This window comes from Buteo buteo, chromosome 9 (genome assembly GCF_964188355.1).
Source record: "Buteo buteo chromosome 9, bButBut1.hap1.1, whole genome shotgun sequence".
Taxonomy (NCBI): Eukaryota; Metazoa; Chordata; class Aves; order Accipitriformes; family Accipitridae; genus Buteo; species Buteo buteo.
In genome coordinates, this window is record NC_134179.1 from 2,489,501 (window position 1) to 2,514,202 (window position 24,702).

Genomic DNA, 24,702 nt, shown 5'->3' on the forward strand with positions numbered 1-24,702 from the left:
CAGCTTGCTCTCGCGGCACGTCTCCCATCCTTCCTTCAGCGTGGATGTGGCACGGTGCCCGACCATTGCACAAGATGGGTTCGGGTGGGCTGTTACTGGGGGTTACCCCCGTGCACAACCCCGGGCTGCCCTCACCTTCTTGCTGTCATCTTGGCTTCAGGGCTGCGTGCCGGAGTCTGTCGATTCCAGGCCAGGTGTCGTGGGCACTTGTGCAACTGCTGCTGTGGGTCAAGGAGCTCATAGCTTCAGGGAGTTGCTTGCTGGGTGGGTTTGGGGTTTTTTTGGTTTTTCGCTTCTTTCTTCCTTGATCTCTGTGCCAACAGGACTGGCAAAAACAAAGACCCTTGGCAGCCTCCTTGATCCTCTTGACTTGAAAGTGCCACCGGCATGTAGTGTTGCCTGACCCTCTTAAATGTCCCTGAGTAAACCTGCCTGCTTGGGCAGCCAAGCACCTGCAACCCCAGGCGTGCTTGGAACATGCTGCCCATGGGCAAGCAATTCTGGCCAGCCCTGGCTGTCTGGAGCCCCGCAGGGTCCATGTGCGACAGCCAAAACGGTGAGCTAGACCTCATCGCGGTGCCAGGTTGCACCGGGGGTCAGCACAAAGCTGGGCTGTACATGTGTCACCCAGCATAGGGGCTATCCTGGGGTGGGATGTGGCTGTGCGTGGGCAGGCATTTGCTGCAGAGCCTCCCCGTTCCTTCCCTGCGTTATCTCTGAAAAAGACATTAAAGCCAAGGGTTGACTCGTGCTCTTCAGGTGCTAGGAGAAGCCGGGAAGGTTTGTGCTAAAGCTGTTTCCCAGTGCGGTTGCACCCACTTTCCTTTGGCTTTGTAGCTGGCAGGTAGCTTACCACTCCGGGCTTGGGCAGCACCTCTGATTTTTGCTGGCAGAAACAAGCTGCCAAAACGCTGCAACGTCAGTGCAGCTGGGGCAACTAAATCCATTCGCTGTTCTGGCTTGTTACCCCATGAGAGTTGATTTAGGCACGTTTATTGAAGAACTTTGCAACTGTGCTTTGAGGGGCTGTGCTGGCAGGCTGAGGTACATGGCAGCAAAGGTCCTGTCCCTCCCACAGCGGTTCAAATGTGCACCCCAGCCTAAAAGCCAGCAACAGAGTTTGTATATAAAGGAATCAACCTTATGGCACCTTCCTCCTCATCTCTGGATTTGGCTATTTGTACTGTAGCTGCAAGGAGCGGTAGAAATCACAGGCCTATGGTATGTCAGCAAAAGCGATCTTCGGGACTGTGTGTGTCTTTGTGTGTGCATGTAAAGTAAATAAAAATCAACTTGGAAATGGGCCTTGATTCAGTTGTCTCCAAGCACCTGGAAATTTTGGATCTGGCTTTGAATCTCTGTCCCAAACAAATTTTTTTTCCTTTCTAGAAGCAGCATTCTTCCAAAAACAGCCACTAGAATGAAGCAAGCACTCTGTGCTTTGATAACAATTGCAACATTATTTTAACTGCATCTCTCTCTTTTTCTTTCGATTCTGTTTCAGCAATTAGATACATGCCAACTTTTTTCCTAGATTTTGAAATAAATAAAAAAAACCAACTTCCTATTTCAAGTAGAACAGGCAAAGAAGAAAAGGACTGAGAGGAAATGTCTCCTCGTTGGCTTTAGTTTTCCCTGGCTTGTGAAGGGTTAATGGTGTTTTTCTGTATTTTGATTCTGAAGTGGGCTAATGAAGCAATCTGCTCTGAGCAGGACCTGGCTGAGACAGCCTGGCCTCTCCCTGGGGCACCGCTGAGAGCTTAATTGGCTCAATAAATACTTGATGAAGATGTTATCGAAAGCCGGGATGCTTTGTTAAAAATCAAGGGGGTTTGAGGATGATTTTTTTCTTAATCACGTAGCTTTCTCCCCCTTTCCTGAGCCCCACGGCGTCTCAGGGAGATCTAACTTGAGAAAAGCGAAAAACAGAGCAGCTAGGTTAATTCACCCGGGGGGGGAGAAAACATTGGAGTTGGAGCCCTGTGTGTTTACACAATTTCTTTTTGCGGCAGGTGTGTTTTGGAGGGAGCAGTACATAAAGCGTCAGAGAGCAGTGCCCCAAATCCCAACACTGAAGTGTGGTTTCATGCCTACAGGCGGTAGGGTATGATCTGTTTTTCCTCCTCTGCCCCACAGCAAAAAAGTCCTGCATACCCACTTCTCACAGGGCTTCTGCCAGGTCCACCTCTCACTGCGTGGGTCAAGCAGGTAGAAAAATCCCACTGTCCTACGCTGTCAAGGCACTGGCGTGGGTAAGTCTAATCATGTCAGATGGAAATGCTACCAGCGTGAACTCCTTGCAGCTTGATTTGTTTCTTGCTTTCTTCGGTGCAGCTGCCCTCAGGGGAACTGTGCTTGGGAGGTGCGAGGCTGGCAAGACACTCTGTTCAAGGGGAAGGCACTTGGACACAGGACCACTGCCTCACTGGTCAAACACTTCATTACCGTGTGCTCGGGCAGGGGTACAGGACGTATCGTTCATAGCATATACAACTGTAAACTTTTTATAGGGCAGCAGGAGAGGAACATTTCCAGTAAGGCGAGAAGGATAGTTTACTTTTTGCATGTGTGTGTTTGGCCAGAAGTTTAAAAGGGCTCAGGATGCTTTGTATTCTTTGATTTATGGAGGGCTTTTTTTCTTTTCTTTTCTTTCCTGTTTCCTTCCTCTGCGAAGGGTTTACTGATGGCCTGAACAAGCGTGGGTTTGCTTTGAAGGTGTTTGAGCCGAGCATGCCAGCAGTCGGCTGCACGTGTTTCTGCTGGCGGCTGTGTGGAGAAGGTGGACGTGGGCTCAAGTAGCAGGTGCTAAAAGCCGAGCCTGGGGGCGAAAGCTCTCCATTTGTGTTTTTCCATTCTTCTAACTGTGGCCGCTGCAGCTGTTTCTTCAGTTTTACAAGCTTTGCTCAGAAATGTTTTACAGTCAAAGCATTGAAATGTTGCTCTTTCTGAGCCCTTGAGTTAAGGGTATTCTTGTGGTTTGAGGCACAATTTAGGGAGGAATCTGGGGGACAAGTACTGTGAAGGGAGGGATGGTCTGGTGATTTAAGTACCAGCCTTTCTTGATTTCATGAGTCAGATGCTTGAATGCCTTGCACGTTTCCAGATGTTGTCTTTTTCTTAAATCTTTTTCACTGCCTTGGTCTCACGGGCCTTTTTTGAGCTTCTGGTTAACCATGCTGTGTTAACTGACCTCAGGGAAACGGAGGCCTTGTTCTGGGGTGGAAAGTAGTAGATGTTGAGCTGGACTTGCTACTGTTATGCACAGCTCATGTATATTTATAGACCTATTTGTATTTATACAGCTAAAGCAGACTAGTAGAGGCTTTCTCATCTTTGTCTTCTTCCTAACATGGCCTCCCGTTTGTGTTTCTCTAAATCCTTAAAATCCCCAGTTTTGGGGAAATCACAATTGCTATTGCTGCAGATTTTAATTACAATCAGCATAGTTAACTTAACCATTCCTTGGCTCAAGTGAACTTAACAATTCTTACCCTAACCTTGATGGATGAGAAAAGCAGAGGTTTACCAGCTTCTAGCAGCCATTTGTAAATTTGGAGAGTACAAGATCTTTTTGTCCGTTCTCGGCCCGTCTTTCTTTTCCAGACTAAGCAAATCCAATCTGTCCAACCTTTACTTGCTGAGTTGAGCTCTCTCTGTCTGCAGGTGAACCCCCCGGGTAGTCCACTTAAGTGAGTGCATCCAGCTCACACGAGCCAGGTAAAACCAAGTTCGTACACTGTGTTTTGCCTGTTCCTAACTCTTAGTCTGTCTTTACCATAGGCTGTTCATCTTAGCAGCCCTTGTTGCTTCTAGGTGCCGGAGGAGGGCCAAGGTATGTACCCCCCAGGCCTTGTTTCTCATTCCCAGGGCATTTCTGCCCATTCCTATCTTAATGAGTCCCTTCAGCTGACCTTGGAGTTCCAGCTTAAGCCATGGCATTAAATCAGCTCTTTTTTAGCAGCCGTTTCATTCCTCCATCAGCAGCTATTTCAAACAGAGGACCCTTACAACATGGGCAAGTTATGCACCTCCAGACTAATGTCCAGGACTTCGTAGCCTTTGCAGTCTGTCTCTTTGCACTGGGCATTATCAAAGCATTTTGAACGTCTGAGCCCAGGAGGTCACTTTCTATCTATTTCTGGTCTCAACTGAAGTGTAAGGAGATGGTTTGGTGATGGATTTGTTTTTCTTTCTTTCTTATTAAGGCTATTTCTTCATGAAATAGCAGAACGGAAATAGTAACTCATCAGCCATCAAAAAAAAAAAAAAGATAGGTCTATTTGTATTTCTTGCTGGATTTATTTCTACCTGGGAGCAGGCGTGTGGGTGCTTTTGATGTGGCACATGGGTCTTAAATGCTTAGACCTTTAATAGTACGAAAAATCATCTGTGATCTGCTGGCGAAGGCCAGCTTTGGACCAGCACATATTTGGAGTTCCAGTGTGAGAAGTGTGAGCTGTTAATCCTGATCCTGGTGCAGCAAATCTGCCTGATGGAAAGGTCAATTTGCCATAGAAATCTGGGTTTTGCTCAGGTAGGATTTTTCAATAAAGCTTGGTGTGACCCTCCCTGAGGTGCAACTACAATTGTGAGAACTGAGGAGTTACTTTGCTTCTCACCATTTAATAACTGTTGCTCGTGCATGCCCCTGTGTGTGTTCTGCAAATGCAGTGTGCATCCCCCCAAAGTGGGCATTGGTGGTGACTTTTAACAGGTTCAGGTTGAGAGCAGGAAGGAAAACTCTTCGTGGCAGGTTAGTCTGTTTTGATATTTTCTTTCAAAGTGTCTGAGAGCATCAGGTGCTCTCCCAGGGAGGGTGCTGAGCCAGATGGACCAGTCTTGACAGTTCCTTTCTTCCTAGTGCTTTTGGAATGGGTCCACACGCTAATAGATGGGTGAAAGGGACCTCAGAGCACAGTGACTTTAGTCTTCCTTCCATTTGCACCCAGCTTTGGCTTCTCTTCCTTCTTTCTTGTTCCCTTTCCTGTCTAGTTTCTTCTTTTTTTTTCTTTTTTTTTTCTTTTTTTTTTTTGTATACTTTGTGGGTTTGGGTGCCTCTTCCCCCTTTCCTAGCAGTGAGTATCCTGCTGTCTGAGCACCATGCGATGGGGCAAGTTGGCCTCTTCTCAGGAGCTTGCATGGAACTGTAGCACACATCGGCGCAGGTGGGGCAAAACTGACGGAGCTGCTCTCAGATCCTGCTCCTTGCTGTCCAAAGTGGAAGGCAGTGAGCTGCCAGACTAAGTAAAAAAAACATCTATGGTGTTTTGCAGCTGTGGGAACTAAGAACTGTAAGCACTTGCATAAACGCGGTGTGTGCACATGTGACCAGATTTATAGGTGTTACTTCTAGGCCTCATTGCCTAGTTCTGGTGGCTTTGTGGAAATAAATGAGCTAGAAATGGTAAGTTGTTTGTACGGGGCCTTCCAGCATTCGTCAGTTCTCAGTCCGCTCTTGAGCTGTCTGGAAATGCATGCTGTCTTCTCTAAGTTCAGCTTTCACTCTGCCCAGTATTTGCTTGATTTTTTGCTATTTTAGGAACATTCCTAAGAAAAAGAAAGCTTGTTATTTGCTTTCTGCAACCTTTTAAAGGATGGTAAGTGACTATTGCTGAGATGAATTTCAAGTCAATGTTCAGTCTGATCTCCCTAGATGCAGGGTTGTACTGTTTGCAGGTCTGTCCCCAAGTCTCTGAACTTCTGTTGCTTGTCAAATGTTTTCTCAATTAGGAAAGCACGTTGTATAAGAAAACATGTTAATGAAGAACCATGTTAATGAAAACTCTTGCCCCTAGAGGAGCCACAGTTTAACACTTTAATTTGGTTGGGGATGGCTGGAGGGTTTAACATGATCCATGGTGTTAAACTCTGCTGATAGCTGGAGATAAAAACCCTTTTAAGCAATTGTATTTCAAACGTGGCCTTTTCCCAGGCAAGACTGTGCTGTGACATTTTGTCCTCTAAGACAAGTAGAAGCTACGTTTTGGATCTCTGGCACTATCTTGTAGCAACAACAGTATTGGGGTCCCTGGTGAGGCTGAGCATAAAGGCCGTTGTATTGCATTTGTGTGGCAAGGTTTTGGTAGCGGGGGGGGGGGGGGGGGGGGCGGTTACAGGGGTGGCTTCTGTGAGAAGCTGCTGGAAGCTTCCCCTGTGTCCAACAGAGCCAATGCCAGCCGGCTCTAAGACGGACCTGACAGTGGCCAAGGCCAAGCCAATCAGCGATAGTGGTAGCGCCTCTGTGGTAACATATTTAAGAAGGAAAAAAATTTGCAGCAGGCACAGAAACGGCAGCTGGAGAGAGGAGCGAGAACGTGTAAGAGAAACAACCCTGCAGACACCAAGGTCAGTGCAGAAGGAGGGGCAGGAGGTGTTCCAGGTGCTGGAGCGGACATTCCCCTGCAGCCTGTGGGGAAGACCACGGTGAGGCAGGCTGTCCCCCTGCAGCCCATGGAGGTCCACAGTGGAGCAGATCTCCACCTGCAGCCCGGGGAGGACCCCACACCAGAGCAGGTGGGTTTCCGAAGGAGGCTGTGACCCCATGGGAAGCCCGCACTGGAGCAGGCTCCTGGCAGGACTTGCGGATCTGTGGAGACAGGAGCCTACAGAGGAAGTTTTCTGGCAGGACTTGTGACCCTGTGGGGGACCCACGTTGGAGCAGTGTGCTCCTGAAGGACAGCATGCCGTGGAAGGGACCCACGCTGGAGCAGTTCATGAAGAACTGCAGCCCATGGGAAGGACAGACATTGGAGAAGTTCGTGGAGGACTGTCTCCTGTGGGAGGGACCCCACGCTGGAGCAGGGGAAGAGTGTGATGAGTCCTTCCCCTGAAGAGGATGAAGTGGTAGAGACAACATGTGATGAACTGACCGTAACCCCCATTCCCTGTCCCCCTGCGCCGCTGTGGGGGTAGGTACAGAATCTGGGAGTGAAATTGTGCCCAGGAAGAAGGGAGGGGTGGAGGGAAGGTATTTTGAGATTTGGGTTTATTTCTCATTACCCTACTCTGGTTGATTGGCAATAAATTAAGTGGTTTTTTCCCCAAGTTGAGTCTGTTTTGCCCGTGACGGTAATTGGTTGAGTGATCTCTCCTATCCTTATCTTGACCCATGAGCCCTTTGTTATATTTTCTCTCCCCTGTCCAGCTGAGGATGGGGGAGTGATAGAACGGCTTTGGTGGGCACCTGGCATCCAGCCAGGGTCAACCCACCACATCTGTGTCTCCTCCTTTCCAGTGCCATTACTGGGATCACCGGGAGCATTGCCCATGCTCCAGTTAGACCTTGCTCTGAGACATAACAGGCCTTACTGCTGCACCAAGGTGCTTTTTCAGGTTTTTTTTAATGGTGTTTGCTTTTGCAGCTGGCATTTCCTAGGTGTCCATCCTTCAAAACCTGTAGCTTGGCACCTCGTTTCGTGCTGAAGAAGGGAGCATCGTGTTGCAGCCCTGGCCCCGATGATGGCTACCTGCCGTTCCTTTGCCCCTGGGTACCTTTAGGTGTTGCTATTGCCAACTCTCCACTCGCGTTGTCCTGGTTGCGTGGGGAAGGACGCCCTTGGCCCGAATGCCTCGCCTGAAAAGAATGCAGACAGTCTGGCAGAGCGCAGGTTAAATAAAGTTTGCCTTGGCAGGGCCCATGCTCTTGGATGTACTATGAGCTGCCGGGGCGTAGTGGTGACGGAATTGCAAGCACGAACGCCAGCTGCCAAGAGGAACGGGTCTCCTGGCCCTGCTTGTGGACTCCTCTCCTCTGGGACTCTTGAAGTACTGGTGAAATAGCAAGCCTTTTCCCTACCCCAAGCCCATACTGACGCTCCCCTCTTTGCTCTGGAGCCTCCCACTGATGAGGACGGCGTCAGCGGCCCATTGCCGTTGGTGCCGTACCACCGAGTCCCGGTCTTGCTAAATCGATGGGGACCCTCCTGTTGGCCTCTGTGGCGTCAGGGATTTTTCTGCTGACCTCTCCTTATTCCAGGGAGAATGATTTTAAGCACTGGCGAGTTTTGACTGACGGCTGTGGCTTTTGCTATTACACGGGGAAGTGACTTCACGTCTGGGAAATAGGGTCTGCATGATTGATTTAGAAACTTTCCCTGGCCAGCACTTGGGTGGTGTGGACACATCTCCCCCGTGCAGGCTGCAAACATCTCTGAGTCCTTATGTGGAGCGGCATTCCCGCGGCCTCAGGATTTGCAGGTTGTTACCGTATAAAGGGCACAGTCGACCAGCGGTTTTGTTGGCAGGTACCTAACTTTCCTTTTAATAGATGTGCAACTTGGGGTTTTGGATGGGAGCGGCGATGATTTCATTGCCTGCCACCAGTGGATGGAGCAGAGTTGGACAGCAGGGGAGCAGCAGGATATTTGTGCCTTGCCATCCTGGGAGCATGTGTTTTGGTCTCCAGGCAAGACACCCTTGACTCTAGGTAGCAGAAGGACTGATGAGAGGAGCAGAGGTTGCCAGACCATGCTCATGTCCTTCCAGTCAGTCACAGCAGTTGTTTTTGAGTTAAAACACCAATTCTGGTGCTTCTCCTAGCTGTCTCAGCTCTGTCATCTGCTTGTTCATGGACATAACTTAGGAGGTTAAGGCCAGTCAGATCCCTTAGCCATGCTCCCTTTAGGGACCAGTTACTCATTTGGTTTCCTGCAGGCAGCAGGGCAATTGAGGTTTTCCTGGCTTTTGCTTTTCCACTGTGACTTTGTATTAGTGTTTCTGTCTATAAGATGGGTATCATATACCTACTTCTGGTGCATGGGGAAACTCACCTAATTAATACTTGTGAAAACGTTTAATGTATAGACTTGGAAGCTGCATGTTAACTTAACCCAGCAAGCTGATGTTTCTCTCCAGGGCCTCTGATTGGAGGAAAGCTTCTGAGTTGGTGCCAAGCCTTTTCCTGACTTTTCCTGACCTCTTTCTCTCTCTCCCTGTGCCCACAGGTGGCTGGAAGTCCAGGTGGTTAACCTGACCTGCACCCAGCGTTGGGTCCAGTACCTCCAGTTGCTACAGGAATCCATCTGGCCTGGAGGAGTTTTGCCAGCAGTGCCTAAACCAGCCAGGACAGAGGAACAGAAGAAAGCAGCAGCAGAGCAGGCCCTGCAGAGCCTGATGGGCATCTTGCCTTGTAAGTGTGCCCCAGGGACACGTTAGCTGCCCTTGAGAAAGGAGCAGTACGGGTGGCTAGGGAACCCTCCAGTGCATTGGCATCTCTGGAAATGTGGTTAAACACAGAGATGGAGCCTGCTCATGCCAAGGCAGTGGGAAATGTTCATGACCTTTGAGGTTTGAATGGTTTCCTGCAAGCAAAAACCACAGCTTCCCAGTTCTAGATAGTTTGCATAACCATTTGAGGAGCAGCACAGCTCAGAGAGAAAGGACATGTGTCTTGGTGATACCCAGAAGCAGAGCGGCCACATATTCTGTGCTTAGTGCTGATGGTGTAGTTCTCGCTGAGCCACCTCAGACGAGGTAGGGCTCAGGAAAGCCAGCGCCACGCTGTGCTTCCACCTGTTGCCAAAGGGTACCATTGCTGAGAAGAGTCGTAAGGCAAAGCCTTTGGCTTCTCACTCTGAAAAGTGGCTTTTCCACTGGACTGAAATCATGAGCCCAGCTGCGCTGGATTTCCCTCTCTTGAAGTTTGACACGGGGACCTTTGGCATTAAAGCAGCTGCTGCCTAATCCATGTGAGTGCAGTCTGAAATCCATGTGAGTGCAGTCTGAACTTTTAACTCCTTGCTGCAGTGTAAGGGGCCCTTACTCTCCTTTGGGGATGAAAAAGCACTACCAGTATATGCCCTTCCAGGCTGGAATGCTTTTCTGGCATTCAGTCCTGTCCCTGGCTGTTTTCAGTCGTGGTAATGTTGGGCATGAGATGCCTCAAGCTCAGAGCACCATCACAATCTTTGATTTAGTACCGACCAGCAGAAGATCTGACCCTGTTTTACTACTGTGGAAATGTGCAGTTCCTAAAGCTTTGTCTCTGATGTTGACAGATGTGATCCAAGAAATCCTTGGAACCAGTAAATGTCGGATGAGCTGGAACCTGGTACTGGAGTCCCTGGGCCGGCCTGTGATAAACAGGTACATGGACTATAGTCTCATTACCCTGATAGCCTTTGCTGTGGGGCCTGTAAGTTACCGTCAGGGCTTCACCATGAGATTCACGCTGCCAGCTTCTTGGCACAGAACTTACCTGGCTAATTATCATAGGCTTATACTATCAAAGGGCATCTGGCTGGCTTATTATGAAGGTGCATGTCTAGGACCTCGGTCTGGCTGGTGATCATTGAGCCAGTCTTGTTAATTATGTTGTTGGGCCTGCTTAGTTCGTGGATGTCAGGGGACTGTCAGAGGAAAAAAGATGAATCCTGGTTTAGTTTGTTGTTTTTAGAGGAGTTTAGGGAGCTGCATATATGTGTAGATAGTGTTTTTCTGGATACCCATCACTGTGCATTTGGAAAGCAATGTTTTTGTGATTAAGCGCAGAGAAATGCATGTGCCACCTTGCTCCAGGAGATGCATTTGTGTTTTCTGTGCTGCTCAGCACCTTCAAACACCCACTGGTTTGGGGGGTGGAAAAAAACCTGAACCATCCCTTGAAAGATTTGTTCTAGGGTACAAGATCTTTTGTCTTTCCCCGATGGCTGTCAGAATACTTCTTCCTTGTGTGAGCTTTGGCTTTTGCGTGTCTGGAGCCAATCTCCCAGCTCTGCTGTGCCCTGACCAGCCTAAGCTTTGTCTTCTCTCCATTTCAGGCACCTGGTTTTCTGCCTCTTGGACATTCTGCTGGAGTTCTTGGTTCTGAAGGGCTCCAGCGATGAGCTTGAGACCGCAGCTGTCGCGTCGTCTGCCTCTAGTGGCCTGGACAAAGCAGGCATTTCAGGACATTAACCAGGGCTGGTGTAGCCAGCAGTGGAGGAGAGAAGCAGCCACAGGCATGAGATGATTTGATTTTCAGTGTTTACTGAACATGTCTGGGAGCTTCTTGTAAAGAATTTTTCTAGCCAGTGCTAAATGCGGCTGCTTCCAGGCTTCTCTGTTTTGGCTGGGTGATGGATTAAATCCAGTGGCAGGGGCTGAAGATGCTTTTCTGCTGTGTAGCATCTGTTCCATTGCTGACCTGATGGAGAGCCTGGAATGAAGATGCCTGACCTCTGCTGAGCTGGACAGTCTGAGAAGGATATGCAGGCTGCCCACAAACCCTGCTGTCTTGCCCCACATTTCTGAACATCTCTAACATCTAAAGGTAGACAGCACATAAGGTTTGCTTTTGTGGCCTCAGGCTCCACCTGGCATTGGCATGCAGAGACTTGATGTGGTGGTATCTTGTTGATAGATACTTCTCCAGGACAGGTGAAGGGAGGACCAAATGCTGTCCCTGCTCTCTAAGCAGCCTGCCCTGTGCCTACACTGCACGATCCATTTTACCAGAAGGAAGACGGGGAGAGAGTGGAGAGTGGAGATGTGTTGATAGCCCTGAAGTCAGCGTCAGGCACCCATCCCCACTGCCTGGGAGGTAACTGGGAGGTTGAAAGCAGTGCAGAAATCAAAGCTGCTGTCCTGCCTTAGGGACAAAGATAAGGGGCCTCCTGCTGCCACTGCTCTGATATGGTCTCGTTCTGGCATATTCTGCTGCCTGAACAGCAGGATGCAAGCAGGGTAGACTGTGGTCCTGGAAAAGAGAACTGTCCCCAGGCTAAAGAGGAATAGTAGCTTAGCTGGACTTCAGGATTACCATGTATTTTGCCTGCTGAGTCACGTTTTAGTCCCAGAGGCTGTCACCTGGAAGGCACAGGAGAAAAGGAGCTGACCCACATGTGACACACAGCAAGTAAATCAGCTCCCACACAAAAGTGCTTGTCACAGCAAGCTCTGGAAGAGGAGTGAGCACATCCGAGCCCAGGAGGAATACTGGACGTGTGTCATAGACAGCGGGTTAGACCACAGCGATGGGCTTGAGAGCACCACCTTAGCTCTGTTGTGGATTGCTATGTCACTGTGGTTTGGTTTACTGTGACTGCTATTGCAACAGCTGTGTGCAGAGGGCTCTAGAAAGCTTGTCAGGTCATGATGTCCAGTGCCACCCAGCACAGAATGGCATGTCAATTTGGCAGCTGCTTTTCCGGGTCATCCAAGACTTGAGTGGTTTTGCAAGCTTATGCTGCCCGGCTGTCAGGTTTGTGACAGGGCAAATGGACACAGAGAACATGTACACGGAGAATATGCACCAGTAGACTAGTTTGGTGACCTGTTTTGGTGCATTTCCTGGGAGAAATATGAACTGACCAGTGCTGGACTTTGCTGATCAAGGGGACGCTGCTCCTTGTGTTCTCTACAGATTAAAGTGCTTAGAAGAGGAGACTTTGCAAGAGGGAAGCATGCAGGATCATGGCTGGTTTCCGTGTTACAGTACCAAACGGTGCGTTTCATGTAGCCTGCTGTTTCTTGGAGCTGGATACTGTGTGGCATTTTTGGAGAGAATGTCATGTAACTCCAACACACGTACTACTGAAAGCAGAGACGCTGCTCTTTCCAGAGGCACCTGCTTAATAGTGGACACACGGTGGTGTGTGCTTCTTTATGCTTCTGTTGTTTGTGTGCATGTATTGTGTAAAAATACAGGGAAGGATTAGCTTGCTGCCAGCAAGTATATTTTTAGGGAGCTCCAAGGACATCCCAAGACTAGGCAGAATCCAATGTAATGAAGCAAAGCAGTTTTGCATCGCTTATCAGAGCCGTTTCTCAGCAGTGACACTTTTGAGATGGTAGACTTGCCACCTGCTTGGAAAAAGAGGGAGCATGTGCATTAAGTAGCTTAAGAGTAGATGAGGCAAAGGGTTGGAGAATGCTCCATATGGGATAATCCCAAATGGCTAAGCAGCAGGTTGAGAAGCAGGACTCCTATATATCCTTAAGCACAATATCTGCTTGGAGCAGCCACTTCACCCTCTCCTTCACTGCCATGCTCCTGTTTCCCTTCTTTTTCTACGATCTCCATTTACTCTATCAGCTGTCCTGAGGAGTGGGAGAAGGCAGCAGGAGAAGGAGCCACCAGCCAGGGATGATGTAGCATAGCCCTGTTGTGCTTGGTGTCTTCCCAGATGCTCTTGGTGTGCTTGCTTGCTATTGCTTCCTTATTAATTTTATGGGCTTGGAGCTCCAAGATTGTAGTCTGCTATTGATTAGCGATATCACTAAGAGACTGTTTGCTGAAAAGGATCATTCAGAGATGTACTGCAAACTATGCACTGCCAGCTCCACATGAGGGCAAAAGTCTAGCACAGTCCTTACAGACACTGAATGTGGCGTTGGAAGGACGAGCTTACATTTCTCCTTTGCCGGGAGGCCCTAGCATCCCTGCCATTAACCCTGATCTCTGAAATTATGCAAATGACTCAATATTCAATCCTCCTGATGGAAATAATTTGTGATTTCTGCTGGCAGGCTCCAAGGAGCATAGCTTGAGAGCCGGCACTTTTCTGGGACGGTGCAACAATGATTTGTGGTTGTACCAGACAACTGCTTGGTCTGCGTGTCCTCTGCACCTTTCACGCAGAAGGCTCGAAGCCTGCGTTTTGCAGACTTGCTCATGTGGCGAAGCAGCAACATCTCCTCTGAGTTTACATGGGAGAAGCTGGGGCAGAGAGAGATGAAGTAGGTTTACTTGCATACGCTCTGAAGTCAGCAGCAGAGTCGGCAACAAACCCCAGCAGTTTGGATTGCAAGATCTTTGTTTTAATCACTAGAACCCCCTGTCTTTTCTTAGAGCAAGGAAAACAGAAACCAGGGTTGCCAGAGCCCTTTCTCATGCTCTTACTGGCTAGGCTTCAAACTCCCATTTTCTCCTTCATAGATCTTAGTCCATTCCCACAGCCAAGGTGAAGCTGCCCAGGAACAGTGTAGGAACAAGTAGCTCCTCTCTGTACCTTCTTGTTAAGGAATACAAAATCCAAGAAAAAGTTCAGCTTTTTTCTAACGCCAGTTCTTTGCCTCACTATATTTTTCAGATTAAATTGAATATGACAGTGACAAAGGCAAACTTCTGCATTCAGGTGGGCTGAAAGTTTATTTCCATTAGACTAAGACTAGAAATACTGCTTTGGTAAAACAAACAAGGCCAACAGAAAAACTTTAAACTCAGTCTGTGTGTGTCGTACTCCCAGCAAGCTCCCTTTTTCTGCAGGAATTTGTGCAGATGGCTCTAGCCACCTCTTGCTAAAGAGAGGGTGGCGAGACCGGCCAGATTTGATCTCAAGAAAAAGTTGCAGGCTTCTGTCATATTAGGTATAGAGTAGTACACGGTTCAGGTGGGTGCTCAGCTCTCTAGGTCCTATTGGACACATGCTATCTGCTTCCAGCCCACCGCTCGCTGACTATGTGGCATCAAGGAAAGCATTTCATTTCTCCCTGCCTCAGTTTCCCCCAGCATTGGTTAGTTAGACTGCAAGCTCCCTGGAAGCAGGGGCTGCTCATGTGTATGTACAACACAGAGTGCGGTGGTACAGAGCTTCAAGGCACCACTGTAAGCTAAATAGTAGTTGTGTTGAGCCAGAGCTTGGTTTGTTGACTGTTTTCAGGGGAAGAAAAAGAGTGCCACCATGCACTGACTACCTGTTGTATTTCCTGTATTCAAGCCCTTGTATCAGCTATTTGTGGGTGCAGCCGTTCAAGTCTGTGTAGAAGAGCACTGTCTTGAAAACCTATTTTGTTGTTAAATGGGGAGCAAACCGGTGCTCCCAAGTACTTGTGACTTATGTTCTGACTCTGTGTACAATAATACTCTGTTTCAAACTTGTTTCTGAGTTTGGGTTTAAAATTCACCTTTGCCAAGTAATGGCCTGTGAGACAGCCCTTGGGAAGGGAAGAGCAGAGCAGGTAGAGGAGAGGCAAGAAAGCCCAGGTGGGAGTGGGAAGGGGGGAGCAGACATCTCCCCAGGGGTCCCAAAATGCCTGGCTAGGGCAGCATGGCTGGTGGCAGTGGGTCTGAGACAGTGGTTTGCCCTCCTGGCACACAGTAGCATCAGTGGGACTGCTCAGACATGGGAAAGACCAAAGTTCTTAGCAGCTTGGTCAGAAATAGGAACAGTTTTCCCATCTCTGGTAGCATCAGCATGGCTTCCTTCTTCCTGACAAGCGAACTTCTTGATTTAGGCTTTCCAGTGAGTGTGAAACTGGAGAAGTGATGTGGAGATCTTTGGCCTTTCTCCTGGAAGAAAGTGAAAGAGATTCAGAGAAGCAGGGATTGTGCAGACCCATCTCCACATCCCTTGGGCACTGCTGCTTAGGAAGTTCACCATGATATCGGTCCTGGAGGAGGAAAGCTGGTAAGCTATAAGGAAATAGAGAATGAAAATGAGAAATTCCACATGAAATTTGAAATATGACGTCGAAGAAAAAAAATAGAGGGAGGAAGAAAAACCTGATACAATGAATGATTGAGTCATGTATTATTCTGGATTAGCTCTGCCATGGAAAGATCCCATACACCCTATGAAATCCATTACCTACAAGCCAGTGAACATTTGTACAGCACATGATGTGGGGATCATAGCTGAAGCCAAGTTCCCCTGTATAATATCCACCCCAGGGTAGATTGGTCTATTTCCAGTGTCAACAGCCAGAGGATTAAGCATTTATCTCTGCAGAACAGTGGGTAATTAATAGCAGATCGAACTAGGGGCTATGCTCGAGAGAGCTTGCTTGTGACTATATTTGTGACTGAGTGTGGCTTTATTGCCTGCGGGCGAGATAGAAGGAATGGGGTGATGTTTTGTCTGTACCACAAGGTGCAGGCATTGCCTCGGTGATGTGTGCGTTGTAGCAGAGCATTGTTAGCTACAGGGCTTTGCGCTGGGGTGGCTTCCCAAATGAAGCTGAGGGTGAGCTTTCCCATTGTGGCCACAGGCGGTAGGCATTAGGGGTTAAAACCTATCAGGAGACCTCTCCTTCCAGCTGAAAGTTGGAAGAATGGAATCAGGATGCTGTGATTTGCCATCTTCTGGATTTAAATGTAAAATCCAGGTTTTGGCACTTCTGGCTTCCTTGAAATAAATTAATACCATTATCCTGGCCGCAGTCCAGTTCAGGTAATTATATTCTTCCTACCTTAATGCCACTCCAGCCCCCTGTCTCCACTGGATATGCTATACTCTAATTCCTGTCTGGAACTTGCTTATTATGTTACAAAGTCTTATTTTTTTCCCTCTGAGTACAACTTGTGCACAGAGCACTAGCCAGACCCCAGCACTATGCTGAGCTGCTAAAATAGTCGAGAGAACCTGCCTTAGACATCTGACTGCCTGGTGGTGTCCTGGAGCATCTTTCCCGCTGAGCTGAGAGGCTGGATAACATAAAAGATCAGAGCAAGTGGTTCAGTCCTGTTTAACCCAGTGGACTGCTAGAAACCCGCTTCTCTCTTCTCAGAGTGCCTTAGGCTGGTGAGTGTGTTAATGGGAGGAAACACAGGACTCCTGGGTGGTTGCCTTACCTTCCCATGTTGCCATTTCTTCAAAGATTTTTGAAAGCTAAAGTATGTCCTTGCTTCCAGGTGGGGGAAGAGACCTCTTGTCTTCAGGGAGAACATTGGCAGTGTCCTAATGTAAATATGTCCAAACCTCCCTGCTAATCTAGCGGGGCAGTCCTGCCTTGATTCGAGGTTAGCATCCAGTCCTAAGAAACTCTGTTTCCTGCAGTAGGTGAGCAATGCTAGAAGCTGGCTTTGAGTACCTGGTTTCCCTTTTGGAGCGCAGCTCGCTTGTCTGTGTTGGTGGCTTGGTGGCCCTTACATCTCCTGCAATTGATGCATTGGGTTGTTTTTTCCCCTTTGAAAAGTATTTAAAGTTGCCTTCTTTTCTTACCCTTTCAATTACGCTCACTTCATCTCCTGGCCTCGCTGAGCAGCTGAAAAGGTTGCTCAAGCAGTACTTGAGGAGAGCGTCCCGCAATTTGCCGTACTTCCTTCCTGTTCCCAGGCCCCTTTGCTCTTCCACGGCCCTTGAGGACAAGGAGGGTTTGAGGGACATGCTGGAAGAGGGACAGCAGGGGTGAGGATCAAAGACCGTAAACCACTGTTTAAAAAATATAATGCCCACTGCTTCTCTGGAGTGTCGCATCTGGCAGAGCCTCATTAACCTTCTGTTTCCCCCCCCTACTCCTTTGCCCCTGAAAATCAACAAAGCCAAACATAACAAGTTGCCTTGATTGAAGAAGGCTGAAGTGTGTGTGCTTAGTGTGAAAAAGCAAAAGCAAAGCCATTGGCTAAAGCCCCTTTTCCATGCAGGCCACTTCACATTTATTACGTTAGAAGACGGAGCTCTTAAAATCCCGATGCTCTTTATAGTTGAGCTCTTTAACTTTCTCCCTTCCTCCCCTTGCAGCCTTCATTCTCCTCTTGTTCCGCTCCTTCCGCTCAGCTCCTTTCTCTTTTGTCCTGTGAGAACGAGTCTTTTAATCCCCTTGTACTGCAGATTAAAGCTATTATAGCCTCCCCAACCTGACATTTTCTCAGAGAGGCTCACAGCCAGATCTTTATGAGTGCTCTCTGTCTGTCTGCTGCTGCCTTTCTTCTCGGCATACTAAACCTCCGTTCCTGACCTTTCCCTGAAGAGGGAAGGGCTGTAGCGTGCAATCCCATGTAGGCAAAGGCTGGTCTCAGCGGGGCTCGGGGTGCAGGAAATTAAGACCCATGGAAATTAACAAGTAAATAAGGAGAGAAAGAAAAGACGATGGGAATTAAGAGACAGAACTAAAGCAAAATTCAGCACGTTTGGAAACCAAATGCCGGGCTTGGACCTGAGTTTTACAAATGGTCCTGCCTTTACGAGGAGCCAAACCATAAACCTGGGACTCATTTTTAGTAGCAGATAGGGGTTACCTGAAACCTAAGCTACAGTCCAACTCCGCACTTCACATTTGGCCCAAGAATAATGGATCCAGGCACCTAGAAGTACACAGGTAAATGTTGAGTTTGTGAGCTTTCAGGGACAGGAGTGACTTGTAGTACTATGGGGCTCTGTCCATGACAGCAGATTTCATAGTATTTGTCATCAAATGATTGTACCTCACTTCTGAGATTGCAGAGTGGATTGATGTGCTGGTCCTTGTCTTGTGCACATCATAAAAGCACAAAGGATCGGGGTAGCTTGCCTAAAAGTGCATGCGCTAATGGCAGAAACATCTTTCCTACAGAGTTTTCTGGCTCTCGTCATCAGTCCTGCCACTGTGAGGTGTCCTACAAATGTCCCAGAGTTCTTGGCAAAGCACCAAGGAAGGTGAAAAACTTGCCCCAAGATACATTCCCCAGAGGAATTGTGTAAAATTACCCCAAACAGGCCCCCTTTCAGATTTGTGTACAATATACAAGCGTGTGTTAGCGAATAGGAGGGGTGTCTGTTGCTAACACGCTCTTTGAGCAGGGAGGAGGCAGTTTGGTTTCCTCTTCTTTTGGACCTCCAGTATGAACTTGGCCTGGTTGTTCTGAGCGATCATTTCACCCAGCTGTAAAATGGGGTTGGTAACCTGACCCAGAGCTGTGCAGACATCCTAACTCTGCAAAGCTCTGGGTGCTGTGCTAACCAGTTCAGCTTGAACTGAAGAAAATCACGCAATACCTATAGCAAGTGAGTACAAAAGGTCAAGTTTTGGTCCTGCAAGGCTTTCCTTACATCCATTTATAGGTGGGTGATGTTTTACTTCCCTTGTAAAAGGACAAACTGAGAATTTGCTTATCTTTATAAGCACCGTGAAAGCACAGCCTTCACAAGTCACGCGTGGGGTTAGGAGATGTTTGAAGGGAAGAGTCAACGCATACAGATTTTGCTAAAATAGGTGGTGACCACGTATAAGAAGGTTTCCCATACTTAAGGGCAGCAGCAGAGCTGCAATGACAAGCCAACTCATGGCATTTGTGCTCTCCCATCGTGCGCCCGAGCAAACGCAGAGGCTTCTGGGAGCCGCAGCGAAACTGCTTTCAAAGCAAATAATAAAAGAAGTGCAACTGTCCCCTTTTGGGAACTCATTTCAGGGCAAAAGTTCCCCTGGCGGCCCAGCTTGCCTATAATGAAATCAGAACAGGAGCTTGCCCCCGGAGGGGCCGTACGTGTGAAACACTGCCATGTCGAATCCGTATGAATCCTCCATAAGGAAAGCCCAAGCCCTGTAATTACTGGTTTTCTAGCAAGCAGCCTTTTCTTTCTCTTTGTGTGGGCCCGGTCCCCTTCCCTTCTCCCCCCATGCGTGCATGATAAGAGGATATTTGTAATGAAAATCACTGGGCAGAAGTGGAGAACAAAAGCAGGGGCACAGCGCGCTCACCAGTGGGGATATTAGAGGCGCTGGGCTCCCACCTCCGTCCGGTCTGCTCTCTGCTGGGAGAACGCGGTGGGCACGGCGGGCTGGGGAGGCTCTTATTAACCTTAATCTGCAGAAAGGGGCTGAAGCCACGCCATGGTCCGGTTTCATAGCTACAGCGGCTCGCTCCCAAGCGTGCAGCCTTATGAAGGGGCAGTCTCCCCAGCAACTCTAATGCGTTTTTGCACCGTACCGTCTAATCTGAGGTAGAAATGTCACTGCCGTCAGACCCCAGGCTGGCAGCTCCCAGCCACGGCCGCGCTGGTAAGCACATATCCAGCTTCAACCTTCTGGTTGCTGGGGTGAAAGGGCCTCTTTATCTCCGCGGGGAGAGGCAGATGAATCCCGGGCTCAAACAAGGGACCTGCTTTTTTTTTTTTCTTCCCCCACCAGACGCTCCCCCTCCGGTTCAAGGGCTCTTTATTATGTCTTTTAATTCTGAGCTGTGAGTGGGAGGGAGCAATAAGGCTGGAGAAATAGTGGGGGGGGGGGAAAAGCCCCTCGCAGTGGGGAAAGGCCCCAGCCACCAGTGTGTGAAAAGGGAAGGCAGCGTGGGGATTAGAAATGTCAGCTTCATGGGAAGTACTTGATATTTAATAGCTTCACTTGATTGCTGCAAGGCGGTGATGGGCACAGTGCCATAAGGGCGGCTGTGAGCCGTGTCCCCTGGAGAATTGATGCCGCTTCTGGGTGCCTCGGGAGCTATCGCAATATAGGACGGTGAGAAAGAGCCGTGGAAGCTGAGCTTGTATTACTTAGGATCAGGTTGTCAGGTTGATGGCTCATCCTTTCCATGTCTGGCTGGCACAGGAGGCAGGACGCCCTGCTCCTGACGCAGCTAACTGAGCTGAGCTTTCTTCCCACTGACGGCTAGTGCCCTCCATCTGATGGCTGATAGCGCTTGTGACTTGTTTGTTGCAAAAATGCTGCTGGATGGTCTGTCTGCAACATATTCTCTAGTTTGCTCATGTTTGCAGTCGCTGGGGGAACTGAGGCCTTTTAGAGCATTAGCACTCGGTAATCTCCTCTTCTCGACAGATGCTCTGATGCTATCTGCCGCCCGTACAGTCGGGGCTACTGGAGGAATTTGTTTGTGCGACGGGAGCGTGCTCCTGCGCCGGTAGGGATCTCGTCAACATTTTTGTCTGATTAGGCCAATAAAAATTCTTGGATTCCTCCCTTGTCTCCAGCATGTACGCGCTGCAAACACTAGCACACAAACAGCACGCTTTATTTCTCACACAGATTACCTCCCATGCCCCTCTGGATATGGCCTTGGGAGAGGAAGTTGCTCCTCTAGAAAAAGGGCTGTTGGAACAATTGAATAACTCTGAGAGGATGGAGATTGCTTCTTGTTGCTCCTTTTGTGACGAAGTGATGAAGACGAAGTGACCAGAGCTTTCCCAGCATGACTGACTGTTAAAGAGCCTTCCCAGCAGTGTACTTCATCACTATCTCAGAAGGCAATGTGCTTTTATTGAACCAAGTCTGTTCTGGGCTCCGTACACTCCATCAAGCTGCATTAAGCTTTTGCTTTTGTCCGTGCAAGCGAATTCTAATAAACTAGCTTATGGCTGTCATTTTCAACACACTTCAGCACAAAAACATTGTTTCGAGAGCTTTATCTGAGATTCATGTGCATCTCCAAAGCAGCCCCTATGGAGCATCTGAAAATCCCCCTATCCCTTGAGGCAGGCATTCAAAATGGCATTTGGCAACGTTCCTGCCACCACCTGCGTGGAAAAGCAGGATGCAAGGCCTGTCCATCCCTTGGCTCTCCTGTCTTGAGGAAAACGGCGTCCAGGGTATAAATAGGCACGATGCACTGTGATCCTTTTTAAGGGCTGTTCTTGACTCAATATGCTCTGCCAACAAAAATAACCTGTTCCACCCTCTTCGGCAAGGTTCACCTGAAGCCCAAAAGCTGCATTAGAACAGCGTGTATTAAAGTGCATCACACATCAAGGGCTTGGAAATAAACACCAGCGATGTCTCTTTTTGATCACATTCCTTTCCACGACAGGCTGACGATTTCCAAGCCAAGAATGTCACTAACCTCTCATATTTCTCCTGGTCATTTCTGTCCTGAAATTGGAATGCAGCCACAAGCAAAAGGGGGTTGAACACTCCCGTGTCAGGGATCCAGATTTAAGAGACATTATCTCATCGATAGCGAACAACAAGGCTGGCACGCCGTCAGGCGCGATATTCCCTGGAAAGTTCAGCGTGCATGGCAAAGGACATGGGAAGGCAGGCTTAACTCGCAATGCTAAGCTTGCGCTAGTCAAGCGTGGTAAGATCCTGGCTGGCAGCCTCAGCGAAGTATCTCTGTCACGTTGGAGAGCAGCGTAGGCGAGGGCCCCGTGCTTGTGGGAGGCAGAGGACACAGAAGGACTGAGGACGGTTGCACAGCGCAATGGTTAGGAATGAAAAAGTGAGATCGCACGGAGGGAAGGAGGGGAACAGGATTGAAAACGGCACTTCTTTATTGTGGCTTGAGGGGAAAATTATGTGGGTGAGAGAGAGAGGAATGCAGATCAGATACCCTGAAACATTCAGGTATAAGATTAGTGTGAGGGAACAGGACTTCTGTCATTACCTTTCTCGGGTGGCAAAGATGGAGCTAAAGCTGCATCTAAAGCTACTAATACCCTTTAAAAAGCTCCTTACGTTTGGTCTGTAGATTGTAATGTCCTTAAGAAAAAGTTCATCGTTTCTGCTCGGCAGCAGCTGTATTTAGCCTGGAGTGCGGTACAAGCGCTGGCAGATAAGACGGCACTAAGAGGTTTTGCAATCTGTCAGCCCTCTGGATCATTCTGGAGGAAAACTTAAGAAGGACCCAATTTCGTCACAATGTGAAATTAGAAAGTGGTTGCAGTAGGGGAAGAAATCACTTGGGAAAGAATAGGGACAACTTCATATAAGCAAATCCCCCCCAGCTCTGTGTCGAATTCGGTTAAAAGTGCCGGCTTTGAAACCGCAGGTGCTGAAAGCCTTTGCAGCCACTGTCAACGTTCCAACGGCATGTTTGCAGCAAGCATCCTCCTGAAACAACCTTGAACTGCCAACTTCGTTGTCAGTTTAAGTTATATTGCCTGTAAGGCTAGTGCTTAACGGGCCCCAGCACTGTAGCAGCAGGTCATAGATGGAGACACCTCCCTTGGCTTTGAACATCTTTTGAAGGACCACAGCCCTTCAGATGGTTTTTGGAGAACAAATTTAGTGAAACCTGGTAGCTCCTGAAATAATGTGCCATGCTCTGCGGCAGCAGGTCTGAGCTATCAAATCCAGACTTGCCTGCCCGGAGGATAAACCTTTGCCTGCACGACGTCCTCGCGTGGACCCCAGCTGCTGTGGATGGAGTTGGGGGCAGACGAGGCACGAACGTGCCATGTCCTGCCGTGCCCAGGAGTGGTTTCTCTGAAATGCTTTGGTTTGGGAAACAAGCAAGCAAGCAGCAAGGTCTGCTTTGCCTTCACACCTACTCACAACCGTGCATGTCAAGGGATGTGCAGAGAAATACCTGCTCCTGGCAGATATTTCTGCTCCCGGTGTGACCTGCTCGATGCAGAAGCCACGAGAGGGAGCTTCGGGGCTGTCCCTTAAATTTTTTCCCCAGGCCAAGCAGAGACACAAGATGGTGCTGTTGTCTCAGCCATCGCAGAGCCCATAAGGGACAAGGGAAAGCCAGCGTGGATGAGGGGACACTCGTGAACCCCACCATCCCACCACACTGCCCTGCGAGCTAGAGCTCTGTGCAGGACAGGGCTCGGCTCCCTGGTGGGAACTCCTCCCAAATTTGAGCCCATTTCCAGCCCTGCTTCAGGGTGAACCCGAGCTTCTGCCCGGTTTTTCTTAGGAAAAGCCGATGGACAAGTGGTCTGGAAGAGACACATGCCAGCAAGCATGGCTTCACATCCAGATCTGCCCTTCCCCGTGGCCGAAGATAATATCCTGCCCACAGGGCTGAAGGGTCTGTATCCCTGAGGATTACAGCATTTATAAGAGGTAAAATAAGTCTCATGACTTTGCAGAGACACAAACCTCATGGTGAGAGGTCCTAGGAGTGAGGAGATGGGGAGAAGAAAATACAGAGAGGGGTGTTAGGGGTGTTAGTGTCCCCGTCCTGGGGGGGCCACCAGCTCTGCCAGGTGATGGGGATGTTGGATGCGGAGCACCCTTGCTCACACTTTTCAGGCGGAAAGCTCCAGCCTGGGTTTGAAGGAAATTTTCCCATGAAAGATTCCCTGAAACTGGTACATTCCCACAAAGGGCTTTGATTTCAGTGTATCGGCATTTTCCGATGAGAAACCATCTCATCGGAAAATTCCCAACCAGCAAAGAGAAACTCCCCAGTGTACCAGGGGAGGGATACTGTCGCACACGGTGGGAATTTAATACCAGTGGAGTCTTGTGTCTGGAGGCTCTGGGTAAAGAAAGACGAAATGCAGCCAGCACCATTCACGGCAAGAGGGGAAACCGTGAAGTCCTGCAATTGAGCAGCTTTGCTGTCTGCAGCCTGCTGCCTGTTTTCCCAACACTTTCCTCTTAATATTTCTTTCCTCAGGGTGTCACTGCTTTCTGTGCAGGCAGAGGGTGCAGCATGCAAGCGTTACGGATGGCAGGCAAGCGCAGGCAGGACCTGTTAGGGACGTGGAGGCAATGGGAGCACAAGCTGACATGCCAGTGGTTCACCGTGCCTTTGGTAGGGGTTTTGAGCTAAAAGGGGGCCATGCAATTCTAGAGAATGGCAGAAACCAAGACGAGCGAGTTATCTGCTCTTGAACAGGCCTGATTGTTGAGTTACGGTGTTCACGTATCCCCAGCCAGTCCCTAGTCACATGGCTTAACCAGGCTGGAGGAGATTTCTGTGTGTGCTATGGAGACAGCTCTTCTTTTTTAAGTTTGGGATTCCTCTAGAGCAATAACAGGCTCTTGTCCCTGTAAGGGCTCTTTCTGATGGAGCACGGGACATTGTTGCAAGGGTGGACTCTGATCCACCCTTGGCAAGTGCCCCCTTGGGCGCTTCATGGCTGGAAGAAGATGATCAGAGTTTCTGGCAGCGTGATGCTCTGGCAGTCCATGAGAAGCTGCTGAGGTGCAGGCAGGCAAGGCAGGGTTTGTGGAGGAAGGGAATATAGCAGACTAGCTGCTAGCCGTGGAAAAGATGATACCATCTTAGGGTTTCTCTCCCTTTGTGAAAAACCAGAAGCCAGGTCCTGACCTGGCCCTTTACTCTTAAAAGTAGCCCAAAACTGGGGTCTTGTTGCTTCTCTTCTTTAATATCATCATTGACTGCAAAGGAGGCATTAACCTCGTGCATCCTCACACAGAGATGCGCGCCTGCTCCGT

At 48.9% G+C, this 24,702-nt stretch overlaps 1 protein-coding gene across 25 annotated transcripts in view; it reads left to right on the forward strand.

The window, feature by feature from the left end:
- SNX19 (sorting nexin 19) overlaps positions 1-24,702 on the forward strand; it is a 133,388-nt gene that overhangs the window by 13,347 nt on the left and 95,339 nt on the right. For 8 of the 25 annotated variants that reach the window (XR_012651493.1, XR_012651488.1, XR_012651489.1 and 5 more), the window contains exons 9-10: positions 8,943-9,127; positions 9,996-10,083. Coding sequence is in view for 8 of the 25 variants with exons in the window: in XM_075034872.1 (XP_074890973.1) it covers positions 8,943-9,127; positions 9,996-10,083 (273 nt within the window). In the remaining 17 variants the exon portion in view is untranslated. Of the gene's footprint in view, positions 1-2,136; positions 2,253-6,276; positions 6,844-8,942; positions 9,128-9,995; positions 10,084-10,757; positions 19,840-24,702 lie in introns of those variants that run through there. The other 17 variants (XR_012651478.1, XR_012651477.1, XR_012651479.1 and 14 more) reach the window with 14 other exon arrangements.